This window comes from Dermochelys coriacea, chromosome 1, assembly GCF_009764565.3.
Source record: "Dermochelys coriacea isolate rDerCor1 chromosome 1, rDerCor1.pri.v4, whole genome shotgun sequence".
NCBI classification, from domain to species: domain Eukaryota; kingdom Metazoa; phylum Chordata; order Testudines; family Dermochelyidae; genus Dermochelys; species Dermochelys coriacea.
Genome location: NC_050068.2, coordinates 192486841 through 192513057, shown reverse-complemented (window position 1 = coordinate 192513057; position 26217 = coordinate 192486841). Strand labels below are relative to the sequence as shown.

The 26217-nt window shown below is 39.3% G+C and overlaps 1 protein-coding gene across 2 annotated transcripts in view; it reads left to right on the top strand.

The window, feature by feature from the left end:
• NECTIN3 (nectin cell adhesion molecule 3) overlaps nucleotides 1-26217 on the top strand; it is a 127249-nt gene that overhangs the window by 58035 nt on the left and 42997 nt on the right. For both annotated transcript variants that reach the window (XM_038386937.2, XM_043510553.1), the window contains exon 5: nucleotides 9091-9242. In XM_038386937.2, coding sequence (XP_038242865.1) covers nucleotides 9091-9242 — 152 coding nt within the window. The remainder of the gene's footprint in view (nucleotides 1-9090; nucleotides 9243-26217) is intronic.

Genomic DNA, 26217 nt, shown 5'->3' with positions numbered 1-26217 from the left:
ATCAAACCATAATCACAAAGGCAATACAAGGTGCTTTTCAAGGTGATACATTGTTCCAGAGTAGCAGCCGTGTTAGTCTGTATTCACAAAAAGAAAAGGAGTACTTGTGGCACCATAGAGACTAACAAATTTATTAGAGCATAAGCTTTCGTGAGCTACAGCTCACTTCATCGGATGCATTGGGTGGAAAAAACAGAGGGGAGATTTACACACACACACACACACACACACACACACACACAGAGAGAGAGAGAACATGAAACAATGGGTTTATCATACACACTGTAAGGAGAGTGATCACTTAAGATAAGCCATCACCAGCAGCAGGGGGGGGAAAGGAGGAAAACCTTTCATGGTGACAAGCAAGGTAGGCTAATTCCAGCAGTTAACAAGAATATCAGAGGAACAGTGGGGGGTGGGGTGGGGGGGAGAAATACCATGGGGAAATAGTTTTACTTTGTGTAATGACTCATCCATTCCCAGTCTCTATTCAAGCCTAAGTTAATTGTATCCAGTTTGCAAATTAATTCCAATTCAGCAGTCTCTCGTTGGAGTCGGTTTCTGAAGCTTTTTTGTTGAAGGATAGCCACTTTTAGGTCTGTAATCGAGTGACCAGAGAGATTGAAGTGTTCTCCAACTGGTTTTTGAATGTTATAATTCTTGACGTCTGATTTGTGTCCATTCATTCTTTTACGTAGAGACTGTCCAGTTTGACCAATGTACATGGCAGAGGGGCATTGCTGGCACATGATGGCATGTATCACATTGGTAGATGCGCAGGTGAAGGAGCCTCTGATAGTGTGGCTGATGTGATTAGGCCCTATGATGGTATCCCCTGAATAGATATGTGGACAGAGTTGGCAACGGGCTTTGTTGCAAGGATAGGTTCCTGGGTTAGTGGTTCTGTTGTGTGGTGTGTGGTTGCTGGTGAGTATTTGCTTCAGACTGGGGGGCTGTCTGTAAGCAAGGACTGGCCTGTCTCCCAAGATCTGTGAGAGTGATGGGTCGTCCTTCAGGATAGGTTGTAGATCCTTGATGATGCGTTGGAGAGGTTTTAGTTGGGGGCTGAAGGTGATGGCTAGTGGCGTTCTGTTATTTTCTTTGTTGGGCCTGTCCTGTAGTAGGTGACTTCTGGTTACTCTTCTGGCTCTGTCAATCTGTTTCTTCACTTCAGCAGGTGGGTATTGTAGTTGTAGGAATGCATGATAGAGATCTTGTAGGTGTTTGTCTCTGTCTGAGGGGTTGGAGCAAATGCGGTTATATCGTAGAGCTTGGCTGTAGACAATGGATCGAGTGGTATGATCTGGATGAAAGCTAGAGGCATGTAGGTAGGAATAGCGGTCACTCCAATATGTTATGGGGCAGGTTAAAAGTAATAAGGACAAATAACTAATCTAGTTTTAAAAGGTATTTTAACCTTCTCAATAATAGGGGCTTTCATAACACTAAACCAATTCCCAGATTTAATTTCATTCCTCATGGTATAGACAAGTCTGACATGTTTTGTAAAAGCAGGGAACTTAATTTCAAGAAATTGTAAATGAGCTTGTATACAAATTTCTTGTAATAAACTCTTTGGCAGAAACTTAATCATTAGAAGAATGCTGACTTTAAAAAGTTGAGGTAGCAATTTATTGGCAGAATATTGGGCTACAATACAGAGGGTCAGACCATTATTATGCAAGGGTAGAGAGCTTGGTTATGTGAGGGGTATTTACTTGTACTTGCTTCTGAAAAATTAACAAAGTAGTGGCATTTGGGGAAGGCGAAGGCAGAATCTCATCTGTGCCTCTTTGTCCCAGAAAAAAAATTCAGTTGAAGTTGATTTGAAATCTAGCTTAAATTCTAAATAATGCTATTGAAGAAATACAGAATTGAACTAGTGCAGAATAGCTGTATTTTTGCATGTTGTCCACTGAATGTTAAGGTGAAGGGGGTATGTTATATTCTCAGTAATAGTAATAACATGCTGAGCAATCTTAATAACCTGGAAGTAGATGGACAAATCTATACACAACAAAGTAAATGAATCCTTGTTTGGCTGGGGAGATGAAGACAAATGAGTGTGTATTGTGGCAGTGTGTTGTGGTCATGCAATGAAATGACACAAGTCCATGTACAATCAGAAATAACTTAAAATAAAAAAGTACAGATTTGTGCATGTTTAGCCATTTCACTCCTATGGTGCGAAGACTTTGAGATTGCCAAGCAGGATAGCTATTAAGCTGCAGAAATGAAACATTTCTACAGTTGTCTAGCAGTCACTGGCCTATAGTCAACAAGATCTCAAGTGGAAGAATGTCTGAGGATGTTCATTCACTGTATATGTTGAATTTTTAGGGTATTGTTCATGAAAAGTAGTTGCAGCATGTGGCATTGCATGGCAGACTGTGTTGACACTTCACTCATGGAAATCTCTCACTCACTCACTCACTCTCTTCTTTGAGTAGTGTCCTTGTGGGTGCTCTGTCAGTATACTCTGACTGCCTGTGCGCTCTTGATCAGAGATTTTTGTCAGTGGTATCTGCAGGTCTGCACCTATGCCCTAGACACACTCATACCCCAATAAACTGCCTGTGTCTTGCAACAGAGCAGTCCATGTCCAGTGGCTGAACTATGCAGCTGGCTATCCTTTGCTTTCCTTTGCCTTTTTCATTTTAGTTTTTTCTTAATGGTGTTTTTTTAGCACAAGTTCATGCTTTGAGATGGTTCACCCTTTCTTTCCTCTGGGTCCCCGTTCTCCCCCTCTCCTCCCCACAGCCCCATGTGTGGGTTATGCCGAAGACCCTGGACTTCAGACCTTTCCATATGTGCCCCAAGTCCTTCTCTTGCGGTGATGAACATTCAACCTGCCTCTCTGCTGCTTGGGAGAAATCCACATTCCCTCTAAATGTAAAGTCTATTTAAGATTTAAAAACAGATCTAAAAAATTGAGATAGGAAAAACATACATTCCTATTTTATGCAGTACTTTGAGATCCATGTGGTGAGTCACCCCCAAATAGACTGATTCCATTGACCAGCTCTGCTTCGACAGTAACCAAAGACGCCAGACTTTCCAAGAAAAGACCCCATTCTCCAGCATCAGACGAAAAACGGAAAGTCGCCACCTTGATCTGGGTCCCAAGAGACCTCCTGTCCAAATACAGATACTGCTGAGGCTCCCTTTCCTTCAGTACTGTGACTACAGTAGCATACCTAGAAGTCAATTTAGAGAGCTTCTGACACTGGCATCTGCCTCTGCCTCCGAATGTCCAAAATGAAGGCGAAGTCCTTATTGGCACAGTCTTCCATAGCCAGAAGTGAAAACTGTACCATACCTATTCTGATGCTGCATCCGGCACCACCCCATATGCTTACTCCTGGGAAAACGCATCCAGACGTCCTGGTACTGTCCAGGCTCCTATCTCACAACGACCTTCGAATCATCAAAGAGCCCGAATCACCATTATTAAGAGGTACTGAGAGGCATTCCCCACTGGTACAAATCATTTCTCTGAGCTTGCTTACCCTCCATCCTTTTCTTTGATGGTGACTCACCCTCTGGTACCAACACCTTCCCCATGCAGGCTCTTTGAGAGAGACCTCAAATGGTACTTTTACAAGGTTTTCTGGAACTTCCTCACCAGCCTCTTTCTAACCAATATTTATGCATGTGCAGATCTCCTTCTGGACCCTATACTAGTCTGACCATCAGAACCTACATCATTTTCCTCCCCATTTGGATAACATCCTCTGACTCAGGTGTCTGTCTGAGGTTCCTCTACCTTCCAGCCCTTCTCCCTAGAAACTGACCTTTTGAAGAAGGAGCTCATGGCAAGAAATACACCAGTTACCATAGCAAGGAAAATGTTGTGATCTTGCATTATTCCTTTATGCCTCATCACAGTGCACTTGCTGAAACCCATGGGCTGCTTATGTCAACCCTTGTTACAGAGGGTATTATCTCAAGAATTCGCTTCAGGAACATCAGTGAGTACATCCTAGGTTGTGCCCCACAGACACATCCTCTACAGCAGGAACCAGTGGAAGAGGAAGAAACCTCACCTTTCTGCAAATCCTCCTCATCAGATGAGGGTCATGCCTAGCTCGGCATCCTGTCCTAGTGACTTTAAGGCCTTTCAAGAATCCATGGAAAGGATAGCAGACACCTTGCAAGTCCTGGTAAAGGAGATTTGGATTTCCTGAAACTCCTTGTTGGATAACCTACATTTACCTCAGGGCAAGATTGTCTTGCCCATCTGTGAAGCTTTGCTTAGTCTATTCCATGACACATGGAGTGTGGTGAACTCCAGCCACTGTTGCACTTCCATATAGATGAGTCTACAAAATTATTACATCCCTCTCAGAGGCTCAGTATTTATTCTCTCAGCTCTCTGGTGGTCAAGGCTGCTAACGAATGGAACAGACAGCATTAGTCCTGTTCAACGCCATCGGACAAGGAGCTAAAATGATTGGATCTGCTGGGTCGTAAGAGCTGCTACTTGGCCTCCTGGTAGTTCAGAGTGGCCTGTTATCAAGCCCTGATGGCTAAGGGTAAGTCTTGACTACCTGCTGAATCAGCAGGTAGTGATCGATCTATCGTGTCTAGACGAAATGTGATAGAATCGATTCCTCCCTTGGCAGGAGGAGTAAGCGGAGTCAAGGGGGTTGACTCGCCACCATAAGGATGGCCAGGTAAGCTGAACTAACATACTTAGACTTCAGCTATGCAAATAGCCTAGCTGAAATTGCATATCTTAATTCAAACACCCCCACCCCCAGTGTAGCCCAGGCCTAAATGTGACTTCAGTTTATTAAAAATTTTCATCTTATTGAACATCTGCCTCAGGAGCAGAGAGAACAATTTCAGGCCCTCATTGCAGAGGGTCAAACAGTTGCCAAGGCATCTCTTCAGGCTTTGTGCAGTTGTCAGTTGCATCTAATGTTCTATGGTTATGGCAGTAGTCATGTGCCAAGCTTCCTGGCTGTGGTCTTCAGCTCTCCCCTGGGAGGTACAAAATACTATAGAGGACCTTCATTTTGAGGGCCCTCAAGTTGAGTGACAACCTGGATGAGTCCTTCCAGTCTCTGAAGAACTACTGGGTGACACTAAGTTCTCTAGGCATCTATATAGCTGCAAATAAAGAAAATACAGCAGGTTACAGACAGCTCAAAAATTTTTTGCCCAGTCCACTACCAGCCCATGAGAATGGCTGAACGCCTTCCCGTGCGCACGCACACAAACATAGAAGAAACCCAGATTCCCTAAGGAAGTGGTTTCCCCTGTAGCAATCTCCCAGCCAGTGACATCTTCAAAATGTATGTTTCAACCCATTGGTTGACAGAGGTAACCAGCTTCTTGCTATGGAACTTGTATTTCACTTATTCCCCTTGTACCCTTATGGGGATTGTCTCTCCTATTATCTAGCTTCCTGGGAGCTCATCAGTTTGGATAGATGGATCCTAGAAGCAATTTTCAAAGGCTTCTCCATCCAGTCCAGTTCCTTACCACCCCATTCCTTGCTAGGGACCCTTCTCGCAAAGAGGAAAAAATTTCTCCTGGCTCCGGGGGAAATTGAACCTGCCCCATCAGAGAGAGGATTCTGTTTTATCAGGATAAAATTCTCCTCTTGGTATATTCTTGTCCAGAAGAAAAATGAGGGGTTGGGGGAGACCACCAATTCTGGACCTCAGGACTTAAACTAAGTCTATCCGCTGCTGATAGTTCAGAGTATGACCCCAGGAACTATAATTCCCTCTCTCTGGAATGCTTTATTCCTTCAGTCTTCAGGATTCTTGTTTCCATGTAGTCATTCATCTCTCACACAAGCAATCCCTATGCTTTGTGGTATGCAAGGACCACCTTCCCATACAAAGGTTCTGCACTGCAAAATTTATCAAGAATCTATTCTCTCTTCTTTCCTATCCAGGAACTAACACCAGGATGGGACCTCACTTGAGTTCTCAATGCTTTGAGGAAACCTACATTCGAATCTCTGGGGAGTTGTTCCCTCCTTCATTTGGCCCTTAAGACCTTATTCCTCATAACCATTACTACAGCCAGGAGCGTAAGAGCTTGGAACCTTGATGGTGGACCCACCGAATACAGTGCTCTACCAAGATGAGGTGACTTACTTCCCAAGTCTCTCTTCTGAATTGCATGTTGAGTAGGAGATTAACCTGCCGGTATTTACCCAAAGCTTCACTCTTGTAGAGAAGAAGTGAGCCACCGTACACTTGGTGTTTAAAAGAGCTCTTGGTTTTTACCTTGACAGGAGTAGGCCGTTCGGGGGTTTTCCCTAGACTTTTCATCTCTGTTGCAGAAAGAATGAAAGGGGACATCTGATATGGACCCAGAGTCTGTCCAAATGTGTTGTAGGTTGCATCCTCTCATGCTACGAAGTTTCATTGTTAATCCACCCTCCTCCCCGAGAGTTATTGCTCATTCCACCAGGACTCAACCTAGCCCCTTTCAAATATACACCCATTTCAGACATTTGCAGGGCAGCCACCTGGTCTTTGTCACCCATGTTTTACCAGCATTACACTCTTTCATGCCTGCCTCCAGGACTGACATGGGCTTTGATGTCCTGTGATCCATACTGAATCCACTTCCTCATCACCCTGCTCCATGATGGGAGTCTGCTGACATGGTGCGCCCATAGGGACGCTACTCTCTCCTCTGTCTTTACCTTGTATAGTAACTGGAGTTCTTCCAGTCATATGTCCCTACGGGTGTGCCACAACCCACCGTCCTTCTCCTCTGCCTCGGAGCCTTTCTTGAAACATTAGTGGTTGAGAAGAAACTGCACTAGCATTGGGTGTACCCCTTTCTATATATTCTTGAATCAACACACACGGGTGTTTAGGGTTCAGATGTGGATCCATACACTGCTGATTGAAAACTCCTATCAAGAGAGCAAGGGCGTGCGCATATCCTGATGTGGAGCACACATGGAGGGGAGGGGGGCACCTTTTGAAGAACTCCAGTTACTGTACAAGGTAAGTAACCTCTCCTGTCCTCCTTTTTTGGTTAGTTGTAACCCCTCTATGCCCTGAAACCATCTGATTTCTTAATTAGCAGTGAAGGATCATTTAAAGATGCCCCTAAATGAAAATCTCTCAGCACGTTAACAAAAAACAGCTGGCAGAGCAATACCTATGTGAAATCATATAGGCTGTTCAAGATACAAATGAATTAGTGTTAAGCACTACATTGAATGCTGCAAACATACTCAGCTCTTCCTCCTCCACACATTTGAGTCGTAGGCCTTTAATAGTAGTCCCTGTCTCTTCCTCTACAGATAGGCATTTCCACTTGCATCAACCTTGCCTGTACTAACAAGATAAGGACCACCTACACCTCTTTTGGGCTTTATAACTTTGTTTCTACAATCCATCTGTGTGTTTGTTTTTTTTTGTTTTTTTTTTTTTTTTTTTTTTTAATATTGCTCCCTAGTCAAAACTTTCAGATAAATCATGAGACATAAATTCAGGTCTTACTAAGCCCAAATGTATTCTCCTGACTTTGTGTCTCAGACTTTCAGTAATGGCAATTTGAAGGACTGAATTAGTTAAGTTGTCCTATTCGCAGTAAAACCATATTGTTACTAATAAGTCGTTTTTGTTTTTTTTTTAAATTAAAAATTTGACAGAACTTTGCTTTTCATCAGTCCTTACCTCAAAAGAGGGGAGATTTGTTTACAGCCTATAAACCTGCAGAAGAGCACAAAAGACTACTTCTCAGGGCATTCTGCGCCAAGAAATTCTGCACACAATATTTTAAAATTATTCAAATTTTATTTGTCAAATAAATGTGGAGGCTCCAGCATAGCATGAGGCGCACAGGCCGCTGGCTGATGGAAAATCACTGTGCAACTCCACCGTGACCCCTTCTTCCCTCCCCCCCCCCCAACTCCTCCCCTCCCCCCCACCCCGGGACATGAACTCAGCGGTGAGGCTTCACCCAACTATGACATAGTGTGCCCCAGAAACATCCCAGGGCCCTGCTCCTATGTGCCAGGTGCACCAGTGTGGGCAGGCAGGATCCAAGTGTGGAGGGGATTAGTATGGGGGGGAGGATGGTGTGGGTTGAGAGGGTTTCTGTGTGGGGCTGTCTGGGTGCGGGAGGCTTAGTGGGGGATCTGGGTATGGGGGGAAGATTCTGGGTGCCATGTTAATGGAACTCTGCAGGAGGGTCCAGGTGACAGTAGTTGGGCTCAGTGTGTGTGCGGGGGGTCTCAGTGTGTGATTTCAGATGCTGGGGGAGTAGGGCTCAGTGGGATAGGGATCCAGGTGCAACTGGTTGGGCTTCATAGGATGGGATCTGGGTGTGGGTGGGTTATTGGGGTGGTCCAGGTACAGGGGGAGTTGGGCTAGTCGGGAGGGCTCTGGATAATAAGGGGGGGTCTGGATGTACGGAGATTGGGTGGATGCGGGAGTAGCTCTTTGTACAGCGATCCCTCCCTCTGCTGCTAAGGAGCGATGGGTACAAGAAGAACGGGGGGCGGTAGTGCTAGAGGAGGGAATTGGCAGAGCTACCCACATCAGGGGGGAGAAATCTGGGGGTGGATCTGACATGACCCCAGATACCATGCAGGGGAAGAGGAAGTCCCGTCCTCCTTAGCCCAGCCAGGACTAGCAGCTGAGCCCAGCACAGGGTAGGAGCCACCAGCTGAGTCTTCCCCAGTCCCGCCCTGTGCCCCACAGTGATTTACCTCTCTGTTGGCTGCCCTGGACACCTGATACATACTGCTGGGGAGGGTTGCATGACCGCTCTTCGGGATTCTCTTTGCTTCCCCCATCAGAGAGGCATTTTTCTGCGGGGGGAAAACAAAGAAATCTACGGGGGGACTTAAATTCTGCGCATGTGCAGTGGCGCAGAATTCTCCCAGGAGTAAGACTCAAAATAAACAAATTGACTTGACATTGACATTGTTTAACTGAAATGGCTTTAATAAATATAACAAAATAATTGCATTCCACAGAGCAAGCTATTGTAAACATAAAATAATTATAGTGGGAACTTTTTTAGATAATACATTTTGCATTTAAATTTTGTGTGATTTCTGAGAATGCTTAAACTGCTTCCAAATATTGTCTAATTCAGGTTGGATGGACAATGGCCTGGAGGTTTAATATCTTCAAATAATACTCTGCATTTCAACAATCCATTGACTTACAATTATACTGGGACTTATGTCTGTAAGGTGACCAATTCCCTTGGACAAAGAAGTGATCAAAAGACTATCTACATATTAGGTGAGTTGTTTCTCCCTTCCCTTCGTAAACATGCTTTGTTAAAGTACTGTGTCACAAATTGGACTAGGTGTCTAGTTGAATGTGGTGTGTTTTAGCCATGTTATATATCAGGTTACCTAAAACTCAGTCTTTGATTAAAGGAAATATAAAACTGGGAAGGACAATTGGAAATAAACATTAGCCCCTTGAAATAGTATCAGTACTAGTAGGGTAATCTCATTGTTTCATCATGTGTGCTGTCTATAAATCATAGTATTTAAAAGGACCACAATAGTGTCTGAGACTATATACCAGCCCTAAGTGATGGTAATAAAGATAAGGAAGTAACCTCTGCCACTGCCTAAGAGCAAGTGTTTCCCTCCCTCTGAAGACAGCATTACTGACAACATCCATGCTACCTAATTTGAGATCAGTTGACAAATGGAAAAGATTTTAGCTGGTAAGGAGTTAAACAAAATTGAAGAGTTGGGGATGGGGGGAAGAAATGTTGTAAAACCCAACTTAAAACACTTTCCTGAGGGAGTCTGGATTTATTCTTTTATCCTCAGCTGAGCTGGTCAGAATAACAGTGATGCTTCTCACTGCTCATGCACTCCTACAGAGCAAGCATAAAGCTAATTACAGGGGGCAGAAATGGTTAGAGCACATTGCTCCACCTGCCCCTTCCTGTCTGTGTGGTGCTCTCTTGTGGGTGGGGTATTGCCACAGCTGTTGGCGGACTTTCAGTTAGTATTTAAATCAAGAAAGCACTTATTACAGTGCTGGCTATGGTAAAGAATCTCAGTAGCAGACAGAAGTGCCACATTATCATAGTACATGTTCCTTTGAGTATAGCAGCATATTGAAAGGGTACCATGTCTTATTGAAGATCATATGTAGTAGCCTCAATAGTGGAGCTGAGACTTAACATTATTATTACCATGATGATGGGGGTAAACTAAATGGAATTACTTAATTGAAACATTTGCACCTATTGATAAAATTAACAGGTGGTAGCAGCATTCAGAACATTAACTATAAATTCATTATATTCTTTCTACGGTCTCAAGGGCCAGTCTTCATAGTAAGGTCTGAATCCATTCTTGCCTCAGTAGCTACTATCCTGGTGGCATTGTAGCTAGGGAAAACTACTGATTCAGCCTGTAGACCACTGAGAGTGAGAAGTAAAGTAAGTGCCTCTTTTGGCTATTGGAGCAGAAAAATTTATCTTTCTTAAATGCTGTGAATAGAGAATGCAATTGAGCAAGATGGCACCAAACAATCTACAGATAAAACATTTGAAGTCGCACCCTCTGTATACCAATTACTTGAGCAGGCTTCACTACTTTATAGCAGCATGGCCCATGCTGGTATATCTCAGAGCAGGTTGACTGTAATCGAATGGGAGGGAAAGGTGAGCAATATTGAACTCAGTACACCTTCATTTGGTTTTGGGAGAATTCAAACAATACTGTCAAAGGTGGAATTTCAATATTTGTAACTACGTTTGTATGAACATTATGCAAAATATTGGAGTGTTTAAAAAAACTCTATGAAAATAACACTTGAAGAAGCTCATAAGTATGTATATACAATTCTGTGACCTAAAAATAAATTTGTCCCAAGTATCAATATTTTCATGAGGATAAATCACCTGTAAATGGTTCTGTGATTCTCTGCTTTTTTGTCTTAGTTGAACTGTTATCAGAGTAGCAGCCATGTCAGTCTGTATTTGCAAAAAGAAAAGGAGTACTTGTGGCACCTTAGAGACTAACAAATTTATTTGAGCAAAAGCTTTTGTGAGCTACAGCTCACTTAATCGGATGCATGAAGTGAGCTGTAGCTCACAAAAGCTTTTGCTCAAATAAATTTGTTAGTCTCTAAGGTGCCACAAGTACTCCTTTTCTTTGAGCTGTTATGTTACTGAAGAAAGCTAATGCTTAATTGGAAAGGTTGACTAAGATCTGGTTTACGCGAATAGCATAGCTGAAGTCGGCATATCTTAGGTCAACTTACCTGGCGGTAAGGATGGCGGCGAGTCGACCACTGCTGCTCCCCCATCGACTCTACTTTCGCAAGCTGGAGTTCCGGAGTCGAAGGGGAGCGCAGCGCGTTCGGGGATAGATTTATCGCATCTAGATGAGACACGGTAAATCGATCCCTGATAGATCGATCACTACCCACGATCCGGTGGGTAATGATTACCTGCCTTAAGAAGCTTTGGAAAAACTCTCTACAAAACCTATTTAAGGTTTTTAAAGCTTCCTGGGTATTTTAAATGAAATAAACCATTTAAACAGAGATGGTTATTTGTTAAAATAGTAGTTCAGAACTATTTTAGTCCTGCAGCATTGATGACAGAATACCTAACATATATGAATGGGAACGGTAATCTTTAAACCTGTTCAATTGCATATTAACTATTGCAGAAGAAGTCAGCTGGAACTAGACATACAAGATGTATAAAATTTTAACTTTAATTAAAAGCATTGATATTTTAGAGTTACTGATGCTTTCTGATCATGATTTTTGCAGTAACTTTTTATTTTAAGCTTTTCTGTTAACCTACCTTAAACGTAAATTAATTTAAGCCATTAGCACTTCAGGTTACTGAAGATGAAGACTCTTGAAAAATTGAAATGGTTTTGTATTCAGGTGAATCTTTGCATTTGATCAATAAAACAAACAGCTCACTTATACTACGCATCTCTCTGCTATGAATACAAATTTTTGTCCTGTTAGCAGCATTGCAGGAAAAATGAAACTTGAACTTTTTAAAAACAGTACACTAAAATAAAGTTGCTGCAAAATCTTCAACTGCTTGATTCACACTTAATGGGGATCATCAGTCTATGATTACAACATTGAATTACACAAAACTCAACTTATGACAAGATATGTGCAATGCTATTTGAAATAAAAGCAGTTCAGCAGTACCTCTTGGCCAGTTAAGCTGTCCTAAACTTAAGTCCAGTGTTGTCTTTTGAGCTCACATGTCACCAGTTATACTGGATATCATGGGGGTGGGAAAGCCACATATGAACCACTCCTAATTGGTTACTTCAGTAGTATAGTAAAAGTTTAAGAAACAAAGAAAACCCAAAACTTTTTATAATAGACCATTGACAGTATCTTGGTCTATATATGGGAAGAGTAGCTAAATCCAGAAGGAACGAATGTATTCAGAAATGCAACATGAAAACAAATTAATTCCAACCTGAAAGCATGGCTCGATTTCCCATTCTTAAAACAAGACACAGGTTATCCTTTCAGTCTCTCCACTTACTGGTTTTTGTAAACATACTACAGAAGGCTCAAGAGGAAACCTTACAGTAGGTTTTCTGACTATTTCAAATGTGAACATGAAACCACTAAAAGTATCTATTAAAATTGGGCTGTTGTAAAGAGGGGAAAACTTATTGATACCTACTGTTTCATAATTTTTTTTGTAAATTTTAAAAAGCAATTTTATTTGCTGTTCAGATTATAATACATAGAATTTGAACATTTAAATATAGTTGATCTTGAAAAACTAGTTACTATTGTTTTTAACAAACACATTGCTTCTATTGTTTATGCACATTGAGCATAATGTGGCTGCAGTCTTTGTAAAGTAAAATGACTGCAATTATTATAAAATTACTTTGCTCCCTTTTTTCTATTTCAAAGATAACAAGGGTTCTTAGACTTTTTTCCACTAAAAGTCAGTATTAATTATTTATATCTTAAGCTATTTCAGTTATCTTAATATGCCTGTCCAAAGCTTCCAACTGATTATCAAAAAAACTTTTAAAATTTCAAAAGTACATACCAGTCTGGAAGAATGGCCAGAAAAACTTGTCAGCCAGTCATTAATCTGTAGGTAAACAATCATAATGATGGTGACCTAAGGAAAAGCACACCTTAGTCGCTTGTCAGAAAATATATATATATATATATATATATATATATATTAAAATATATAATAATATATATATATATATATATTAAAATATATAATATAATTATATAATAATATCTGAACTGAAATTTGCAAGGTTGTTGAGCTTAAAGAAATTGCTTGGGTGCTAATGTATCTGACTGCAAATATACATTCTAAGATAAATTGAGGTAGATACAATTGTCAATAGAAGTATTAAGTCCTATTTGTCAACTTCTGTAAACTTAAGAATTTCATTCAAAAATCAACTTAATAAATAAACAAGAAAAGTAAAAACCAAATTGAACATCAAGTTAATCTGTTTCTGTGCAGTTTGCTAATGGAGGAAGATGGAAAGGATTTGGAACTGAGCTTAAAGTTGATGAGGAATTTTACCTGATCACATATCTAGCACTAAAATGCCATAATGTGTGTTGTGTGGGGGTTATTTTTTTGTGTTTGCTTTTGTGGTTAGATACAGTAAAGAGCTCATAGCAGAAACAATGTCTAGTGCTGCACAGCTTCTCCTTCACACAAATGAATAATGCCTTTGAGCTGGAATTCAGAGGCAGTCCACTGTTGCTGGAGGCCCCAGAACTGAAGCCTGCCTTTAAACTTAGGCCACCAGAAATTATGCAACTTTTGCTGGAACTCATCTTGTCTCATCCACTTGGTTTACACTTTTGATTTTTGTCAGCTTCTAGCACTGGTCTCTCTCTCCCCTCAGATTAGAGATAACTAGAGCAATAAGGGTGTAGTTTTCTGGTTTCTCCAGTACAGCATCTATCTAGCAAGTTCCTTCTGCTCACACCGCAACTATTAGGAATAGCTCTGCAAGCCTAGAGCAAAGTCTAAGAGGTCTCGCTTTTCTGGAAGATCAGAGGAAAAGCTATGTCCTGCTGCTGTAAGCCACCAACCCTTTTAATGGGAGTGTGTAGTGGTTTGAGTTGGACAAGCTGGGTGGGAGTCTTGACTTCTGTCTGAAGTCACAGCTCTTCCGCAGCAAGGCTTTCTCAGGGTCATGGAACCCCTCTCAGCCTGCTCATGGAGGTAAGTCATGCAAATTTGAGAGGCTGTGGGTTGCAGAAGTACGGAAGTAAGCATCCCCTTCACAAGGCAGCAACTCTAAAGCTTCAAACATGGGATAGGAGATTTCAGGTGCTAGCAAAGGGATTAGAGAACTTCTCCAGTGCCTTGGGTCATAGTCCAAGCTGCACAGGAAAATTCAGAACAGACTTGGCTGACCATCAGAGCATAGGATCCTAAGAAACTAGATGTCGGAGAAAGTATATCCCTCAGAGTTTCTAATGCAGAGTTGCTATCTACCATGTAGTCTTGGCAAACTACAAGTTAGGGCATTAACTCTTCTCATTAACAGACACGGTCTCCTAACGAATATCAGGAGCAGCTTAGATCCTCCATGACTAAAGGGCAGCTCACCGCTACAATGGTGCTCTGGGCAGCATTGAATACAGTGGATTTGGCAGCTAGGAGCGTAGTAACTGCAGTGACATGAGATGATGGTCCTTACTTCAGATGGTAGATATCCCTTCTGAGGACCAAGCAACTATAGGAAAAAAATTGCCATTTCAAAGAAATGAGCTCTTCAGCATGATCACAGATGAGGCAATGCACTTAAAAGAAATTGGAAGAGAAAGTCCTTTCTCTAGGGCTTTATGTATATCCCAGCTTATGCATATAAGCCTCAAATGCCTCAGTCCTCTTTCAGATAATAGTCCCCTGACTGTGGCCTGTATACCTCCAGAGCCATTTAGGGAACACCAGTGACTCAATCCATGATGGTCATTCATCATCTTCTTGAAAGACCTGCAGGAGGGACAAGTGTTCAGGAAATAATTTTGATGGCATAGTTAAGATCCTGGGTAGACTACCTATGCATCCATCCTCTTTTCTGTTTGGCAATTCCCCCTGTTAATTCAAAGGAAATTTAGATTGGGATTACCTTGGACTAGTGGGACCTCAAGATAGTAAATAAAGAGTCATAGCTATTTGTATGTTACTCCGACCCCTACTCTTACCCCATCTGCCTTCAAGGATCCTTCTTCATAAGATGCTTCTAGAACAGGAAGTAGACTCCTTGTCAAAATTGTGACTGGTAGAGGAAGTAACTCAGAGGGAAAGGCATCTACTCCGATTAGTAATAGAGTCTAAAGTAGAAAGGTGGGTGGACACCTATCCTAGACCACTGATGTTTAAATGCCTTCATTTGTCATTGCACGTTCTGGATGGTCACCCTAGATTCTTTCATCCCCCTAACTGGATCCTAAGGATTGGTTTGTGGTGCTCTACCTGCAGGACACTTTATATCCACATCTTAATCCTTCCAACATAATTTCTGTGGTTTATAGTAGAGAGTTCCACTATCTGTACAGTGTTCTACCCTTCACTCTGTCTTTTGCCGCCCAGGTATTTTACCAAGGGCCTGTGTGTAGCGGTAGCATACCTATGGAATCTGCGCTTTGAAGTTTGGCTGACAGGTGCTTTTCCACAGTGGGTCAAACATTCAACATTAAAAGACCTTAGACCTCTTAGCCTCCCTTAGCCTCAAGGTCAACCAAGACACATCCACACTGACTGACACAAAACATCAAATTCCTAGGAAGCTGCATTAGATTCCAAGTCGGTGATTACATGTCTGTTGGAAGTGTCAGGACTCCTTAACTGCAATTCTTATTGGCAAAGGAACTGTGAGTAGTAAGTTGCCTTGGCTACGATGGTTGCGAGGGCTCTTACAGTGCCGGCACAACCCCAATAGAACAATGCTATTAATAATAAAAACTAACATTGGGTCATGCGTACCAAGAGCAGAACCTGTGGACAAAATACCTAGGAGAATTAAAGTTGCTATCAGTTAAGTAACCATACTACTTTGCTGATATCAGTGTGGATCCCATGAGCTGTTCACCCATTTCTTTAATCTTCAGCTACTACAGGCTTCGAGCTATAAGGGACCTGAGGAAGGGTCACAGCCATTCCATTCCTTATACCCTTGCAAAGGAGCGTGAGGTGGCATGGGTCACACATGCAGCCCTCATGGACAGTGTTAATTTAAAAAAAAAGGCATGTACAGTGGGATCCGCACTGACAACCTCTCAAAACCCCAACGAAAAGCAAACCCACACTTATTGTAGGATAAGTAAGTTACTTGTCGTTCAGAAACTTTTCTACCCAAGGTAAATTCTTCCAACAGATCCTGGGAAATGGCTGTCCCATCATTTTGTTCCAGTCTTTAGCAGTACATTTGAAGAGGCGATGGTATAGATTGGCATTCCTAGAGCTCTAAAGTTATCCTAAGTGTACACACCATAATTGTATTGTGAAGCCCGAAGGCCGTGGCATTTTGATTGAAGTGAGATGTATAGCGTTCTTGTAGGCAAAACGATAAACATTTGCTTTAGCTGGCATGTCAAGTATCTGGAAAATGATTAATGGAATGAAACCAGACTTCTTGTACAAGGACATCAGGTGACATTGTTGGAAGTGTGAGCTTCAACTGTAAAATGATCTGCAAAGTAGATTTTGATTACATTGGAGGTATCCTTTGGTAGGAAGATGCAATTGGGTTAGTTACTGTATAATTCCTTAAACTATATAAAGCTTTTGCTTTATATTGTGGGTAGGAGGGATTTGTGCTTCTTTCTAGTCCATCATCATTTCAAAATTTTGCTTCTCGCCCACCATCCCATTTCTTTGAATCCTTGCTTATTACCTTTTGTTTTGTTATGAGGAGAGAAGCTATGCAGCAGAATGAGAAATGAGTGTTACATGATCTTTCTGTTAGCAGCTTGTCTCCTTACTCAGCCCATCCTGATAGTCTAATAAGAAATGGAATTTTTTCTCGAGAGACTTAACCTTAATTACCTTAAGATTACCATCTGATTGCTGTTAATTGGTTGCTGGAGTGTTCCTACAGCTCTGGAAGAAATCTTCTAGTGGCTTGAGTTGAAGGGTACAGCTTAATCCTGGAGTCTAAAGCAACAACTTTGGATCATTTCAGAATTCTACAGGTGAGAGGCATTATCTATTTTAAATGAGGAGAGAAGCTGCTAACAGAAAATTATCAGGGCAGAAATTTCTCATTCTTGAAAGACAAATTACGTATTGAACAGCAACAATAATACTCCATTGTAAGCATTCAGTTGAAGGGTGCTTATTTGGAGTACTATATTGTAAAGGAGAAGTACAAGTAAGTGGATTGAGGCAGATCATTAGCTTTATGTAAAATTAATTTTAATTATTTCCTTAGTTAGCATGTGCTGAAGTGGAAATAAAAGCTAAAGAAGCTCTTAGGCTAGCAGTTCTCAACCGGGGTACATAGAGGCCTTTCAGGGGATACATTAACTTGTCTAGATATTTGCCTAGTTTTATAACAGACTACATAAAGCACACTTAACAAAGTCAGTACAGACTAAAATTTCATACAGACAATGACTTGTTTATGTTGCTCTATATACTATACACTGAAATGCAAGTACAATATTTATATTCCAACTGATTTCTTTTACAATTGTATGGTAAAAATGAAAAAGCAAGCAATTACTCAGTAATAGTGTGCTATGGCATTTTGGAATTGTCTGATTTTTTTTTTTTTTTGTAAGCAGTTTTGAAATTAGGTGAAGCTTGGAGTATGCAAGACAAATCAGACCTTTGAAAGGAGTACAGTAGTCTGGAAAGGTTGAGAGCCACTGACTTAATCCAAATTTATCAAAATGGACTAATTTGTGTGTGTCAATTTTCAGGTGCCCAATATGAAATACTGTTTCACTGGGTTGGGTATGAGATTCTTTCCTGAAAATGAGATGTCTGAAGTTCACTAACAAAAAAAAAAAAAACAAAAAAAAACAATAGTTCTACTTGCTTCTGGAAGTTTTGGCCTTGAGCTGTTATAGCAGCAACAGTGGAGAAATTCTGGCCCTGATATTTGGTAGTTGGGGGAGGGAGGCTGTACCTTTATTTCAAAAAAAGTTAAATTTAAAGGGACATTTTAAAGACAGAGTTCAATTTTAGAAAATACTAGAGAAGCATTAATAGCTGTTGCTTGTTAAGAGTATGAATTATCAGGTCTCCAAAATAAGTGTTCTGGATTATATTTTCTAGAGACTTGAACATATATAAATGAAAACTGAGGCAATAATCCTATTTATTTGACATTTTAAGATAGCTACTTCTTGCAATCCTTTTAGACAGTCTGGTTGTAGAATATAACAAAAACTTGTTGACAGTATTACATATTCAAATTAATCTCACTAGTTCAGTTTTTCAACTAAGAAAATTTTTTAGAACCCTTAATACTATATAAATCAATTTAAGCAAAAAATCTGCAGTTGACACTGGTTTTACTTGATGGCAATTGGAAAATGCTTTCCAGGAAGCAAGCATTGCTTACTTCTGAACACAAATGGGAGAATTTTAAAGAATGAAACTTCTTTCTGGTGAGGAGAACTAAGGAAGGATTATGGCACTAGCTTGTATTTCTTAAATACTTGAATTTGCCCCCATTACCTGGTTCTGATGCCATCTGAAGTGTTGTAGATATGAATCTAACCTCTATTTCTTTAATGCAACAAATAGTTGTCAGCCTTGATTGGGGGCGGAGGGGATTGATTTCAATCTCTGCCTTTAAATCTAAGGATGATGATCTTGGAAAATTGGGGTTGTTAATCCTTTTCCCTTTATAGGATGAAACAAAGCTTTTTTTTTTCACTTCAGTTGAACTTCTGGATCACTAAAATCATAATCTAAATTCCCTTCATTACTTTAGTGCATCTTCTCTCCTTTCTTATCCTAATTCACTTAATTTATATATAGATGTGTTAACAAATCACTATGGGTCATAGTTTGTTGCTTTCAAAAGATTTTTTTTACAAAACTAGCAGTAAATACATTGAACAGAACTTGGCAACACAAGTAAGTTGTTACATGACACAATACATGAAATGCAGATGAAGAAATCAATTGCAGTAAGTATTGTGTGCATTGAAAAGATAAATTACTCCATGTAGTATAAGAATTTTATAACCAATTCTACACAATTGTTAGTATTACCTATTTTAAAAAAATTGAAAAACATTGCTCAACAAGAGCCTGTAAAAATTGCATTTGTCAGAGGCACTGAATTTTTTGTATCTTACTTCTAGTTTTTGTTTGTTCAGCTACTACCATTTCAGGCTAAGTAGCTTAAATGCTACTTTAACCATTCTGATTAGTTTCACTATTGGTGTTTAGTTGCCCCATTAGTAACAAACAGTATTAAGAATGAGTTAGATAGTTTGATACTTGAGTATCTATTATGTAAGCAGGTTTTTTAATATTCTCTCTAAAATGTAAACTGAAGTAATGAGTCAAAATTTTTCAGTTTTAAAAACTCTTGGATGAATTAAGCTTGCAGCTGGTGATAAGATACTAATTCATACAGCATTTAAGAAATCATATTTAGTATATTTGATTTTGCAATTTAAGAGATCATGAAGTCACTTCATTTTAAACCACTTGCAGATATTAGGCAGTCTTGTATGACTCCAGGCGCTTCTTACATATAGAAGCGTGTACATCGCCAGTTGACTTAGAAAGTCAAAAGAAAAAAGGTCTCGTACAACCCCAGTAGCAGATTTTATAAGTGATGGTTCAGTGCATACCCTTGAGAGAGCAAGATAAAACTCAGAATGTATGCCATTATGAAGGAGACGGAACTTAAGGAAAAAAATTAAAATTTGCTTAAAAACGAGAGTTAAATCAATCGACATTCTGGAAATGTACTATTTATTACATATTGCAAAAAACTATTTTTAGTGACTTTCTTCAACTGGTTCTGTAGACTATTTTTCTAAAACAGTGATTATCAAATATAAAGTTGCATTGTTACACTGACATCATTCTCTTAAAAGGAAATTCATAACTAGAGAACTGCATAACATAATTAACTTTGAATTCCTTCATCATTCCCCACTTAGGCTGTTGAGATTCTATTAACACAGCCAATGTTTTGGGGAGATTAATTAATTAAAATCAATAGCTTACTTTCTGCTAATTTAGCACACAATGTATAGTTTTTCATTCTTTAAGAGTTTGTTTCAATGCATTGAAAAATTTCAAAATTTAATAAAAGTTTGTTAAAAGTGAAGACACTATTTTTGCTTCGCCAATATTAATTTTTCAACCAATATTTCTTACCTTTTGGCTGAGGAATTGGTTAGTGGTTGGTTTTTGTTTTTGTTTTTTTGCAGTAGATAATGTTCTCCATGGATGAGATAAAACTGGTTGGAAATAATAACCTCTAAAACCTACACAAACTGAAAGGAACTTCTCCATTCTTTCAGGAGAATTAATGGTTACTTTAAAATTTGATAGTGATTGCTTTTGTGCTACAAAAGCAGTTTCCCTACTCTGCTTGTCGTATAGCGCAAAATGAATACACAAAAGCCAATTCAGAATTAGTTGGGAAAACTATAATCTGTATTGCAAAACTACTTTATAATTGCTCAGACTTCTTAGAAATTTAAGAATGAAAAACTATTGTCTGTTAGTAGAGAACAACATATTTACATATTCATCAACTTGGCTTTCTTATAAACCCTCTACTGATTTAGCTTGCATTGACATTCTTTGCCTTTTCTGTGTCTTGTCTACCCCATTCCTCTTTCCATTAGATCCTCCTACTACTACTACACGACCACCCACGATTCCATGGCATCCTTCAACTGATGGCATCACAGGGTTAGCAACAGAACCAAAACTAATACATTTTCCAACATCAACCTTGCCAGCAATGCAGGAAGACAGTTGGGGTACCATCATCGCTAGTGCAGTGGGTGGGGCTCTCTTTCTGATACTTGTAAGTGTTTTGGTTGGAATTATCTGCTATAGGAGAAGACGGACGTTCCGTGGTGACTACTTTGCTAAGAACTACATTCCACCATCAGATATGCAAAAAGAGTCTCAAATAGATGTTCTCCAATCAGATGATGTGGATTCTTACCCTGACAGTATAAAAAAAGAAATAAAACATCCAGTGAACAGTCTAATATCAAAAGATTATTTAGAAGACCCAGACAAACCAGAATGGAACAATGTAGACAATATTAACAGGTACCAAGAACGGTATGAAAGACCAATGGATTATTATGAAGGAGGAACACTGGGAATGAAGTACATGGGTGGTGAATGTTATGATGACAATGAAGAAGACTTTGTGTCACATGTAGATGGCTCAGTAATATCCCGGAAGGAGTGGTATGTGTAGTAACCACTGATAACTTAACTTGATTCATACAGTTCCATTCATTAGTTGATCACTTTCAGGTTGTTTATATTTTTACTTGAGGAAAAACAAGCTTTTTGAAGTTGATTTTCAAGCTTTTGATATTGTAAAAATCTGGGTTAAATGTATCCGAGCTGCTTTATGATTTTTCAATGCTGTACTACTGTCTTTGAAAATATTGGAATTTTGATGCATAATGCTTTATTCGTCTACTGCACATGTAAGAACCAAGTGCTAAATTAAAGTTACCATACAACGTTAGAGTTAAAAAGCAACTGTCTTGGCTTTGTGATTTAAAAACAGTTTACCTGAGACTATGATCAAGTATAATCTTGGTTAAGCACATGTGTTTTTATATACATTTTAGACAAAAAAGAGTGAATTAGTCTCAAAGCTGAAGTTTATCAAAGGTAAATTCAATTTTTAAGTCATTTTTACTATACAAAAACATGGATTTGCTTAAATCTGTTTTTTCAAAGGTATATTATTCTTTTCTACACAAAAATGAATACCTCTTTGTTGTAATGAAACTTCCTGTAATACGATGTGCATAGTTAGTGGTAACTTTTAAAGAAAACATGTTGCATTGAAAAAGTTAGAATTCTCGGTGAAAGAGTTTTAGAGGAGAAACAATGAAGATATGGAAGCTTTTGTCTTGTAGCTGATTTTTGAGAACCATTTTTTTTACACTACAGTTCATTTTCAAAAAGTACTATTACAGTCTATGTACAGAATTAGTCAGTTATAGTCCTGTTCTTCACGTGAGATCAAAAACTGATTCTCTATCTTAAAAAGAGAGAATTTTCAACTAGAAATAAGATGATGCCTGGAAAGTTTTCACTGGGGATTGGGAAATACAAGGAGTTAATTTAGCTAAGATATATATGTTTAAAACTCTAGCAGAAGACAGCATAACATGGTGTGCAGAACATAAAAGGTAAAGGGCAAATTTTTACAATGCTTTGTGATTACATCATTGCTTTTAAGAGTTGAGCATACTTTTTAAAAAATGCATATTTATGAAAAGGGGTTAACGTAAAAAAAGTGCTATTTAAAATAAAGCAAGTAGGGAAATAAATATTGCTATTAAATGCTGTTAGAAAAATAATTTGTACAAGCACACTGTGGAATCCCCAGAACAACAGTTGTATGTATTACTCAGTTGGGTTTGTTTGTATTGCATTGGTTTGCTTTGTTACAAATAAACAAGTGGAACTGTTGACTAAAACAGTAAACAGTCTTGTAGCTAGGAGAAGCAGATGGTTACTAGAAATGAAATTGCATGTTTGGAAGTCAATTTCAAGAATTGGAATAACCTTGCTTCTTTAGTAGTAGATTCACTACCTCAGCTTTTGCAAATGAATAGAATGGAATCTGAATGAAGTTAATTCAGATAATCTAGTTTGATAGCAGTTAACTGCTTATCACCTCTAATTTTTAAAATTTCTGTGGTTAAATCATATTTTAAACTCACAACTTGACATGCATTTATGAGTATAAAAACTCTTACCCAGGAAAACTTGCCTTAATGTTGAAGTCCAGAAATGAAGAAGGAAAAAAAAAAAAAAAAAAAAAAACTTGGAGAGGGAAGATTTAACAAGCTTGGACCAGAATTTTAAGAATGCTTAAGGCTACTTCTTTGAATGTTTCCTTTAATAATAAAAGCACTGCAAAATGACAGAGCATTTAGAGCTTTACAACAAATACAGCATCTGCATTAGACTTTTGACGGTAGTCTGTGATTTCAAATGACTGCATGTCTTCAAAAATGAAGGGTAGACTAGTAAATTCATATACGGATTAAAACAGTTTCCTGAGGCTAGTTAGGTTCATAATTGAGAGCTGTGTAATGTATATTAAGTTAATTGACCAAAGTTTCAACTTAGCACAATAGCAAGGGGGTCTGTGCTCAGGTGTAAACTCATGCAAATGAGTTCTTATAACACACAAGGGTCTACTCAAAGCCCTTTGAAGTAACTGGATCAGTTTCTATATATAGAACTTCTTGTTGTCTCTGAGAGATAATTTAACTTAGAGTTTACAGTTAACGTTCTCTTATGTCCATGTGAGATAATTTATTTGGGCCTTCTGTAGGTTTTGGTTTTTGTAACAAGTTGAGATTTAGAGATGAGTATTTCCTAAATTCTTAAGTGTTCTTCACCATCTTAAATTATTAAACTTGGAGTTAAAAATTTTAACCTGAAGAGGTTGGTGGTAGAGTTAAGACTCCAAAAGAGTTGCAGTGTTTCCTACTTGATTTATGTTTGCTGTAAATAGAGAATTGATTGTAAGTATGAATAGCTGTTGTGTGAAATAAACATCTGCTGTTAAATTGAGTTCTTGAATACAGGTAGTGTGCAGAACTGATTTGAAAGACGTGAAATAACAAGCTAAAGCTCACACCCAAATATATGTACATTAAGTATAAAGGTTTTTTGGGGGGAAATGGAGTTCAGCAATCAGCCTTCAACTAGAATTGTTTCAGTATCACTAGTGCTTTGAAAATTATTTCTACATATTTAACTGCCTTTCAAAACAGCATATAGAGAAACTTAAGCAATTAGCATGATGGATATTTAAGGACAATTCTACCTTTATTAACGGTATGTTAATCACTTAAAAGTAATGACTTCATTCATTTCAGTTAAGAAAATACTTAATAAAAGTTAACTATTTGGACACATTAGCTTCTTGTAAGCAAAAGCTGTTCCTTGGATGACATAACTCATTCTGACAGAAGTTATGACTTAACAAAATTTCTGCCCAGTTCAATGTGATGGAGTTTGTTACTCTGGATTTGCCTCTGAGACTCGTCTTGCTGCCTTCTTTTGCTGAACTGACTAAACAGTTTAGGAGGTGTCTCCTGCCATACATATTCCTCATCAGCACACTGACTACCAACAATCCTCTGGAAACTAGATCACTTTATTTTTTCCAGGAGTTTTGAGTCTAGAATGGAGGGAAGCTCTAGGAACAAGCTTGCCACAGATGACCCTGTGATTACCACCTTCCGAGTCTTATGTATTCAGCAGTTCCTTACCTGCCACTCTATCCACTGATCTGTTGTTGTGAGAGAGATTGGGACTAACACCAGGGAGTTCAGTGTGGTAATAGTACCAATTAAAGCAACACTTGCTCTCTTCACCTGGGTCAACATGACTCCATGACAAGCCACTCCACGTATCTGACATATGCTTGTGGATACTCTTAAGAAAAGCAGGATCAGTTAGTGAACCAGTAGTGCCAAAGTGTAAGATGAAACAAAGCCTCACACTCACACTCTGTAAGATGAAACAAAGCCTGAAAAATTCTCCCTCAGTGAAGTCATATTCACATCGTTCAAATGGTTACTTTTACTCCAAGGGATTAAAAAGCAGTAGCCTATATTTTTTTTTTCTCCACCTTCAGCCTTTCAGCCCCAGTGACTATGATCTTTACTAGACAACTTAAAGCAGTGGGGAGGAAAAAAAACGGATTCCTCCATGAAAGGCCAACTCCAGGAGAAGGTCAAATCCCAGTCCAAGACATGTACAGTACAATTTTTTTAGGCACATTAAGTGTGTTTTTGGAAATCTTTCTATCAAATAGCTTTCTTCCAAAAAGGATAATAGTTGAAGACTTGCTACTTGTGAAGTTGACACATTGCACTGTACTAATATCCTGGATAACCTCTGGCATGAGTTCAGTCATGTCAATTTGGTAGGGTTCATCTACAATAATTCTTTTTATCTTGTCACTGACAGCAAAAATAGCTAGGAGACTAAACTAAAAACCATTAATGGCTTTGCTGTTATACTTTCTTGGCCAAGACTACCTTATTCTGGCCAATTCTGCATGGGTGTCAATCAAACCTTGAATTTCAAGTAGGGAAGCATATTGATCAGAGGTATTGTGGTTTTTAAAGTTTAGTGCCTGAAGCTGGAATCATAACAGAACTTGGGTCCTTAGGCTTTCTAGAGATGTACTCTTCATATAGGGCTGGCTAAAATACTTACCTGGGTGACTGTTGCTCTACAATTTCTTATGCAAAGAATTCTATAGTCTGATAAGCACTTCAGCAATAGCATCTTACTTTCTCTTGCTGAAGTCCTTGGTTCCATCCTAGTGCTTGTCAGTCCCATTAGAATTTGCATCTCACTGTTGCCTGATTCTACAGCACATTTAAAAATAGAATCTTAGCCTTAGAATGTTGCCTTGGAGTTTGCAGAGACAGTCCACTCATATGGGTGAATGACGACCGAACCATTAGACCAGTATCTTACTATGGGACTTTGGGTTGGGGGAGTAACTGTTAAAAGCTAATTAGAGCCTTGAAGGTTAGGATAAACCTTGAGATAAAAATAATGATCCTTTCGTGGTATGAAAGAGTACTTATTCCTGTCAGTCATTGAGTTACCCATAGACTTTACAGGTGGAGAACCTGATGACCGGACAGAATTGAGATGAAAAGTAGGTATTGACTGAATAGCTAAGAGTTGAGGAAAATGAGGATGAAGCAAAAGATTAACAGGGTGTCTTAGTTTGTGTTTCACAAGCTAGAAGCAGTAGACACTCATGGATGCGCTCCCAGGCAAGCACGTGAAATTGTACACGGGTAATACGCGGGATGTGAAGCCAGGTCTTGCATAGCAATAGAACTTGAAGCTAAACAGGTGGTCTGGGAAACTGGAATGAAAGCTTGCATATCCTAGTCTGCCCAAGGCTGTACAAAGCCAGTGGGATGGGATAGATGACCAAAATTGTCGCAGCTTCACACGTTCGACAGTTGAAGTTCAAAAGCATGCATGATATCCACAGCT